General features: G+C 51.2%; 1 protein-coding gene across 3 annotated transcripts in view; it reads right to left on the reverse strand.

The window, feature by feature from the left end:
- Window positions 1–10,072, reverse strand: part of ARHGAP23 (Rho GTPase activating protein 23) — a 114,395-nt gene extending 104,323 nt beyond the window's left edge. For all 3 annotated transcript variants that reach the window (XM_019507751.1, XM_019507758.1, XM_019507743.1), the window contains exon 1: window positions 9,283–10,072. In XM_019507751.1, coding sequence (XP_019363296.1) covers window positions 9,283–9,585 — 303 coding nt within the window. In that variant the 5' untranslated portion in view covers window positions 9,586–10,072. The remainder of the gene's footprint in view (window positions 1–9,282) is intronic.
- Window positions 10,073–10,081: the final 9 nt, after the last annotated feature.

The raw sequence follows: 10,081 nt of genomic DNA on the forward strand, positions 1-10,081 counted from the left end.
AGGGGAAAAAGGTAGGTTCCTTGCAGAGAAGAGGTGAGTCTGCATTAACAGAAGAGCTGGGAAAGGCTCATGGAAGAGTGCATTAGCAGGAGATAACACTGCTTAGCCATCCCAGATGCCAAGGGGCTCCACACCTCACTGCAAAGGACAGCAGCAAGATGTACATCCAGCCCTGCTCTCGCTTCAAAGCACATTCCCAGGCAAGGGAATCATTCCTCCATTCACATCACTCCCTGGTTGTGGCTCTCTCATCTGGGACGCTGGCAGCGAGAGCCCCAGGACTCTTGACTAGATGTGAGCCATTCTCTGGGCTCCATCTCCCCTACAGCACTTCCCCCAGGCCTTGGTTGCTTTGAAGATCTTTCCCTGGCACAGACAGGCAAAGCTCCACACAGCTGAGCCCAGCTCCAGGCAGAAGGGAGCTGCCCAGGGGCAAGAAGGGGGCTTGCAGATGGGTTTATTGTGCCCCAGCTGCATCTGAGCTGCACACTGGTGCTGGGAGGCTGGAGTCACCAATTCAGACATCCCCTAAGGCAGTCACTCTGAAACACAGCCAAAAGAGACCCTGATCAGGTGGAGGAGGCAGATTTTAATCAGTGCTGGGCCAGCCGCTGCAGCTCCAGCCCTCATAGCTTCTTCCCCCACTGCCCATGGGACTCTCAGACATAAGAAAGATCCAAGCAATCTATCAGGGGCAGAGAGGCCTTGCCACGCTCTCCTTTTACAGACAAGGCCTTCACAGTCCACTGCTGCCCAAGCTTTCGTGGCTAGTCCCAAAGCGGCTCCTTTATTCAGCCTGGGGCTGGTAATGAAGTTCCTCATATTCACGAGATGAAGCCCTCCCACCACCTCTCTGGCTACGCTCTGCATGTCATTAGCCCTGTACTCACTGAGCACTTGAACGACTGCCTACACAGAGAGCCAAGATGGGCCAAGGTGAGCTGAGCCATATGACAGCACCCTGGCTACTAACTGCTCCGTCTGCTTACAGCTCTGGAGGTTTGAGGGCTTTGGATCCAGCTGCACAAATAATTGGGATTCCCAAGGAGAATTTGGCAACTCTCTGTGGAATACCAGCTGGGGGGGAGGGCACAGGGTAGGACACGGCAGTAAGGCATGTAAGAGGTGGAAACAGCAGCATGCACTATGCAGATGGAAACAGCAGCATGCACTATGCAGAGACCTCACTTCATCTTGTTCCAGATCTGAGCAGAAGGGTCACTGCTCCAAAGGAAAAAACAGCCCAGTGGCAACCCTACACTCCTCCTGGCTCCCTCTTGTCACAACAGCAAGGAAAAAGGCAGGAAGCAGGATAAATGAGGGGTTATCAGAGGTCAGCACCGGTGCAATAAGTGTCTGTGGCAGCCTCCCATTCCACCAAGCGTTGTTTGAGTGTGGAGAAAACATGGGGAGGGGCCGAGAGAAAGCTGGAAATGAAGGAGAAAGAGGGAGGGTAGAAAAGAGAAAGAAGGGGAAAGGAGAAAATAAATTAGGATGTAAAGAGAGGGATGCAGGAGGCAGCAAGAGGTTGCTAAAGTCACCTCACATGCCAGTGTGACTGTGGGGGTGCAGGCCACCTCCAGGGACTCTCCCGCCCAAGATTTCCTCCCAGGCATCTTTCATCACCAATGTGTCCAACCAGCCGGAGAAAGCAGAATAGCTGATCAGGCTGCATCTATTAGATAAACCCCCTCCCCGCACCCTCCCTGCGATATGCCGGCAGACAGAAAAAAGCCCTTGCTGCCAGATAAGGCCAAGATAAATCCCACATGGTACCCCCCAGACACCTATGAAACAAAACAAGTCAGCAGACAGGCACAAAAGGGACCCCCAGCTGCCCCCTTCATTCCCCCTGCCCCAGGAGAGCCCAGAACACGCAGCTGCTCTGCCAGAGCAAGCCTGGCTGGAAAGGCATATGTTCCAGTTGGTTAACATGGCTGATGGCCTGGAGAAGGTGGGCACCATCCTGCCAAATGACAGAGGTAAAGGATAGCAGATACTGGCTTGCTAAATACAGCAACCATGTCCAGATGCCCTGTGCTGCCTCAGGACTTCACCAGACCAGAGAGGGAAAAGGGAGACATTCAGGTATACCTGGCTCCCCTCACCTTCCCTCCCCTCCCCTCCTGTCAGTGCTCACATTGCAAGCCATGGAGGCTTCATCCCTGCCATTGAGAAGGCAACACCACAGCCCAAGAGATATTAGCAAAAGAAAGCTCACTCACATATACAGCTCCTCAGAAAAGGGGCTACCCACTAGGTGTATGTACAGTATCATGCACAATGGGACTCTCATCTCAATGGAGTCTCTAGGTGTGACAGTGATGCAGACAACAAGAACAACAATCGACCTGAACACGGGGTTTCGGTAGTTGTTGAAACAGCACAGATGGTTTTATACATCCAGTTCTGGGTCAGCTGAACAGGAACTCAGCATCTAAACCCCTTAGGCATCTTGGAAAATCTCAGCCTGTGGTTCCATTCCCAGCCCTGTGAATAGGTTTTTGGTCAATCAATGCCTTGCCTGCTCCTCAGTTTCCCAACATGTAAACAAGCCTAGGGCTGATAATGCATCAAGGCAGCGGGACAGGCTGTAATATTAGATTCATAAATTGGGGGGGGACCTATTTTTGATATTCTCAGATGGACTACACTGGAGATGCACAACTATAATCCCAACCCATTGCTCCTGCTCCCATATCTTCCACCACTCACCATATCTTGAATTTTCCCCAGTGGCACACAAGCCCTGGTCAGCAAAGATCTAAGCCCATCCCAAGACCACAGCCTGCTTCCCTGGGAACAGATCTGGCCTTGGACATCAAAGTGACCAGGATCAGCACCTCAGAGTGGGGCAGGGGGGACAAATAGCACAGAACAATGCCAAGAGCTGGGTCCTTCTCTCCTCCCCTGCCCAACAGCTGTGGATGCCTTTCTACCCTCCTGGTGCTCTGAGGGCATGGACAGCTGGCTGAGCCTTATCAGCTTGATGAAACAATGCTGCAGAGGCCACTTCCCAGCAACGGAAGGAACCAGCAGGGCCCTGTTTATCATCCCTGTAGGAAAGAGCACAATTAAACTGGAGAAAATGGTAGAGCAGGGGACCCCGAGTAATTATAGCCAGGACAGAGGCAGGCTATACTTTACTAAAATACACAACTCGGTGAGCAAACAGCCCGAGGCTTGAGTACTTTTTGCTACCCTTACAAGCTGGCGAGGATCAGCAGCTGGAGGGAAAGAAGGGCCCAGGCTGGGGTTTCTGTGGGGTCCTTTTCAATCGCCTTTTCCTTCTCGGTCAGGCTCTCGTTAATATTCACAGTGCCATGGTCTGAGTGGCAGCTGAATTAAGTCACCTCTTGGGGAGGAGGGAGGGCATGGGAGAGAGAGAACCCACATTGGACAACGAGTGTTGAAATTCAGATGCCGTCTTCCCACTGCCCTGTTACTTTGTGTGCGAGGGAGGGAAAGGAAGGAAGTAAAAAGGTGAAGGGAAGAATGAGGGACAAAGGCCAAAAAGAAAAAAGAGAGAAAGAGACGCACAGAGAGATTGAGGGGTGCGGAATGAGAGTGAGAGGGCACACAAAGGGAAGGGGTATAAAAAGCCTTTGTCTGTTTTTCTGCACTGAGTGGGCCTTTTTGCTGGTGCCGGGTAAATACAATCATGCTATAGAAGAGCAGGCCTGTGGGAACATGCCAACCCCAGCCCTCAGGTGCCCAGCCTCCTACGCAGAACAGTTCACCTTCCTCTGGCCAGGTGCCAGTGTTGCCTACTCCAACACCATGGACTGGACAGAGGAAAGCATGAGCTCTCCTGGTACTACAACTTACACACTGATGCCACGCTAACGCAGAGTAATAATGCTGGCATGGTTTAGACCCGGCCCCATGATACGTCCCAGCTATGCCTTGAGGTACTCTTGAAGTCACCTTCCAGAGATGAGCTGCTCTGACAATCCACCCTCTCACATACAGAGCCAGTCTCAGGAGACACCCAGTTCAGTGCTTAGATCTCCCCAGGCTAGTGCTGATATGAGTAAGAGTCACCTGCATATCTCCTACCCCTCATTCTTCTGTAGCACTTGGCATCATGAGACCTCAAAACCTTTTACAAAGGAGACCAGTGTTGTTAAGCGTTGTTAACCCCACTTTAGAGATGGGAAAACAAAGGCACGGGAAGAGAAAGGGAGTTGCCCACTGATCTCCCCACCTCTCTCCTCACAAGTCAGTGGCAGAGCCAGGGACAGAATCCAGATCTGCCAATTCCAGGTTCCCTATCCATTAGGAAGCACTGCCAAAGATCCTGCAAATAATTTCTCTGGGAGCAAGGATGGGCGACAATGCTAGGGAATCCCAACTCCACCACTTCATGGCCTTCCCCAACACCCTGCATGGAGCCCTCAAGACACCTTGTCCCCAAATACTGCTGGGAAAATGAAGGGCAAAAATAAAAGCCCAGGACAGTCGCTCGCATCTAGAGATTGCCTGTTGGAAGGAAAAAGAAAACTCACAGTGGGTTAGCTCTGCCCTCAGCCTGAGGTCACGGACAGAAGAGAAGCCCAAGCCAAGCCCCAGAGTCACATCCAGCTACACTGTGGGTGGCATGGGGAGAAGCAGGAAATTACTGCTGCTCATGACATATAATGCAGGGAGACAAGGACCCTCAGTCCTGGACCAGGACCCCTTTGTGTTGGGTGTTGGCTAGCATAGAACAAAGTGCTGGCCCTTACCGCAAAGAACTCACATCTATATTCAGAGCAGGAAGGAAAAGCCCTTCCAACTTCTACAGCAATATCACAGTGGCCTTTACAGCCACCGCTCCACAATCTCTCTCACTTGCATCAGAACACCCACCAGTACCAAGCACAGAGGAGTCACTGGGAAGCCCTTGTATAGGCACCACTTCACATTCTCCTTCAAGACAGCCTGCCACTGACTGCAGCTATCTGGGTAGCGTTTTACACTCCCTACGCCCAGAGAAGCCATGGGGTGCAATGCAGAATAATACCAGGTCCAAGGGGCTTCATAGCTACCAGGCCTCTTGGAGGACTGCACTCTGGGCCTACACAGTACCAATAACTGCAAGTGTCCATCAGCCAAAGTCTTGAGGCAAGACAAAGTAAGGGAGCCTTCCAGTTCCACCAGGGATCCTAACTTGTCTCTGTGGCTGCCCATGAGTGCCCCAGCCGAGCCCAGCTACTTTTCCCCATCTGCGGTCTCCATTGTCTAGGCTGCCTGCTTGCTGGATTATTTTTAAGCTGACAGCTGAATGCGCCCTTGTGATTCTAACTAGTGCAGACAAGCCTCAGAAGGGGAGACAGCAAAAGGAAGCAGCACAGGCACTCCTGAACCCCACAGACACCCACCCATAGCTAACACCGCTGCCTCACCTGCAACATCCACCCCAGACACACTCCAACCTACCCACCTGGCCCTGCCAACCACAGGGACACAGCACGTCTCTGACACAGCTATTAAGTGGCATTTAGTTTAATTACTTATCTGACCATTGTAGCAGCTGCCTGCCATTCTGCTGCCCAGTGTCTCTCACCCTCCTGCTACCTCCCCTGCATATTCCCAGGTGCTGGCAAGATGTTCCTCTGGAAAAGGAAGGTTACAGACGAGGCAGGATGTCTTCCCCAACTGGAAGGTTGAAGCCCTGGACAAAGCCAGTTCAACAGACTCTCTGGTGGACCAAAGGATAACAGTGTTCCAGCTTGCACCCCAGAGCCTGGCTGATATCCACTCCATACGTTTATCTCCAACTGCACATACAGGCTGCAATTAAGTAATAGCACAGAGCAGAGGAGCCTTCCTTTTTAGCCTTGCTTTGGTGATGAGAGGAAGTTGGCTTCTAGCATTCCTTGCCCCAGTGCCCAAGCTTTGCTTTGCCCCTTGTAGCCATGGCAGTATCCACACCACAGGCAATTCCTGCCCTTTTCTTCAGGCAAGCTCTTCCCCTTGGCCTACTGCTTAGTCAAGAGTAGTCTGGTGCTTCTAGCACAGGGTAAAGCCATCAGAGCAGGGGGCCAAATTAATCCCAACAGAGCTGTTCTAGGGATAACTGAGGCTCCACACATCTAAAACAAGCCAAAAGGCCCATTCTGCAGCCCCTGCTCACTGTGAATGGCACTCACCTAAAAGTGAGTGGCTCTGCTGCCTTCACTCAGACCCACTGACCTGAATGCCGCTACTCATGTAAGTATTGTTTATTCATCCTAAGGGCTGCACAATCCAACCATAAGTGTTCAGTAGATTATACTTCTAATAAACTACAGAAAGCTCATCTAAACCAGTGGATCTCAGCATTGTGCAGGAAGGCTGAGCATTACATTGCTTGGCATGTTTTCTGGTGGCATCAGGAGTAAACCAGAGATGGTCATACAGTCCACCCACAGGATAATATTGTGCTCCAGTAGAAACTTCAGGTACACTGGATCTTGGTAAGTCTACCTGCACAAACCTGTCTCTTTGGCAATGACAAGATCATCTTGTGTGTTTGCCTTACTATTGTGTCCCTTCAGTGACACTTCCTCATGCATGCAGACTGAATGCCTCACTTTGCCCGACTTCTGCCTCCAGCCTATTTAGCTTGTGCCCCACACCTCAAGGACCTTTAGTCCTCACCATCTCTATGATGTTCTTTTGTCACCATCTCTGATCTCTCTTCTACTCTTTTGCATCGATCTGCATCCTGATCACAAGAGCTACCAAAAGAAAAGACAAGCAGGAGAGCATAGTCCAGTGGGTAGGGCACTTGCCTGAGACCCATAAGGCCTATTTTATTACCTGCTCTGCTGTGTGATGAGAGAAGTCCTCTCTCTTTTCTGTGACTCTGCTTCATTCCTGTCTTTTATTACGTGTTCAAATAGTGCCCCAGCACAAGCAGACCCAACGCTGGATGAGACCACTGGGTGCCATTATCATACAAACAACGACCTCCAGACAAAATGCACATTCCACTCCAACACCTGATTTGTCATCTTTCCCATTTGTTCCTTGCTTTCATGCCCCCTCTTCCCTGCAGGAAGCCAGAAATTCCCCTTTCTTTTTATTTTAACTAAGGACAGAAGCCTCCCGAGGTGCTCCAACCAGCTGCATCCCTCTCATTAATGCTGCTCCCCTAAAATTCACAGGCGTTCATAAGCAGCACAGCTAGGATGGTGAGGATGTCACTTGGTAGCACCTAGGAAGAGTGATGAAACAAGCCACACAATAATCAGGTGCCCTGATTTTCCAAAAAGGGAGGGGAGGGTCAAGACAAACAGAGGCAGCTCCTTTCTGCTGTCTTAATCCTCAGACCAGGCACTTTCAATGTTTCTCAGAGCTCCTTTTTGCTATATTCTGTGCATAAAAGCAGAAGCAGCTTAAACTTCTCAGAGTCCCCTTTATCCAGGGCTTTTTGAGCAATTCACTTATTTATCAGCTTCATCTGAGGTCTGAATATGCTTGCATTTCACAGATGGAGAAACTGAGGCTCAGAGGAAGAAAGCAATTGGCTCATTAAGTCACCCAGTAAGTCAGCAACACAAGCAAGAAAAGAAAAGTCCCCTGCACCACCCCTTGCACTCATCCAGAGTCAGCAATAGAAACCAGGAATCCTGCCACTCACAGATCCCTGCACTAGCCCATGCTGTCACCCAAAATCAGCAGTAGAACCCAGGAGTCCTGACATTCCCAGTCCCCTTCACTAATTAACTTAACAATGCCTCCCCAATTTTGTTTTGAAATGACACGCACCAAAACTAATCACCATTATCATTTGTGCAAGCTAATCGGACATCTTGGCGCTGGGCATGACGCCCGCCACTGACTCACTCACCAACAGGCCAGCAGATTCTCAATTCAGAAATACAGAGATATCCTAACTCCCTCCCCTTTATGTTGCTGGCCCTGAGGTCACGATCCACTCCTGTTCTGTCTGCTTTGCATTTTGTCTCCCTTTGTGAGCCAACTCGACAGCCCTTGGAAGCGACAGCGGGGCACAACCTGAGCACACAGCTAACACGCAAAGCTCCTCCTCACACCTCCGGTCATTCATTCAGACCCAAGCCAGCTGTTCAGGACAGTACAAAAAACAGGGAGTGGATACAGCTGGAATCCAAATTGTGGGGTCTCTTTGTACCTACATTTCCAGCCCCCCAAAGCCCTGTCACACAGCACTCACTTTGTACCCCAGCCCCACATATTTCTTGTTGGTTTTCTGTCTCTCCTCAGGCAAAACTCCAACTGAAGCCAACAAAGTCTAATCCACTGTCATGTATGACATGCATTTCTAAGCTGCCCATCACTAGAGTACCTGGTCACTAGTACCTTCTCAGCTCAAATAAGCATGGTAAAGAACTTTGTTTAGAGAAAGGAATAACACTCCACCAGCCTCTGCCCAGAGTCGCGTGTCCCTCCCTTCAAAGAAACCAGAGCAGATACTCCACCCCGCAGAGTCCAACACTGAGGAACAAAGGCACATCATACATCCTACCCTTGACAGTTCCTAACAAGGAGACAAGAACAGAGCCAAGAATACCCCTAGTGAAGATGCCCCATCTCCAGCTCCCACAGCATCCTTGCTAGCCATAACCAGTGGATGACACAAGGCAATCTCCTAAAAAGGCCCTTTATGACACTGACAATCAAGACCTTACCAGCAATGGTCAGAAGTGGCAGGTAACCAGAGCATCAGCATAGACAGGACATGGACCTACCCACTGCACTTCTGGAGAAAGATCTAAAGAAAGACCCTTCCATTCTCCTCTCCAGAAGATGAATCCCAGCTGCTCCTCTTCTTTACACAGAGAAAGCGATACAAGCCTGCTCACCTGCCCAGTTCTCCAGCCATACTGGGGACATCTCCCCCACACTGAGGGAACACTGCCCTAGGATGGAGATACCCAGGTCATCAGTTCTAGGCAATGGAAGAAAAGCCAGATAGTCCCACAGCCTAATGTCCTAACCTTGAGGGCATGCACAAAGGCATCATCAGGGAGCTAGTGCTATAGAAACCCCTCGTTAGCACCAAGCATAATTAGTGGCATGTAGCTGCTCTTCCCCACCATTGCATCAGACCTATGGTGACTGCACTGATTCTTAACATTGATCCTCTATGAGCTTTTGAAGAACCTGGCTTCCAAGCCACTCACTTCCCCCTCTCCCCCAAAAGGTGCCATCTCCCCATGTCGAGCACTGGACAAAGGATACAGAGCCCGCACACACACACAAGATCAGGGCTTCCCAGGGCTCGGGGGGGATTTGGATATAGTGATAAGGGCATACAAGTGCATCTCTCACCATGCGGCATTTCTCCACGCGGGGACGTGAGCGGTATTTTTGCCTGGCAACAGTGGCCCCAGCACGGGGCCACCTGCGCTCCAGGTCCACGTTGTCAGTCCGCAGCGTGGTCAGCCAGATGCAGCGGGGCTCAGGTGAGCTGCAGTCCACCCCAATGGCCCTCTCAAAGCACCAGCCCTTCTTTGCTCGCTCCACACTCCACAGGGCCTTGCCCACCATTTTTGGCGCAGCACAGGGACGAGGGGGTCCCCACTGCCTGCCGCGGGATGCCCTGTCCCCTCCGCCTGCACCTTCTTCCACCATCAAGCTGGAGGGGAAGGGAGAGATTCTCCCCAGACAATCACTGACAAAGCAGGAGGCCAAAGGAAGACCGCTGCCACTGGAACCGGCGAAGACTCGTTCAGGAGTGTGCCGAGGAGCTGAATGGACTTTCAGCCCCTAGAGCAGCTAGCACCCATTCCTTGTAGATCCATCGGCGAGGAGGGAATAGTGAAGCTCTCTCCCTGTGCCCTGCAGTTACACCCAAAACTTCAGCAGAAAGTCTGGTGTGCAGAGCCTGCCGGCGAGGAGAGCTGAACACAAGCAGCTCCGCTGTCTCACTTATCACAGATGAATGCCGATTAGTCCATGCTTGGGCACACAAGATCCACACACACACACGCACCCTTAGAAAGCTGTCCTGCACACATCCCTTTCCAGGCAGAGGGGATGGGATGGGAAAGCCCCGTCACCATGAGAAAAGAGTGACACCAGCCGCCTGAAGAGAGGCTGATGGAAGAAGCAGACGGACAGACAGACA

The sequence above is a fragment of the Gavialis gangeticus genome, unplaced genomic scaffold, assembly GCF_001723915.1.
Source record: "Gavialis gangeticus isolate Ggan-Ray unplaced genomic scaffold, GavGan_comp1, whole genome shotgun sequence".
Lineage (NCBI taxonomy): Eukaryota > Metazoa > Chordata > Crocodylia > Gavialidae > Gavialis > Gavialis gangeticus.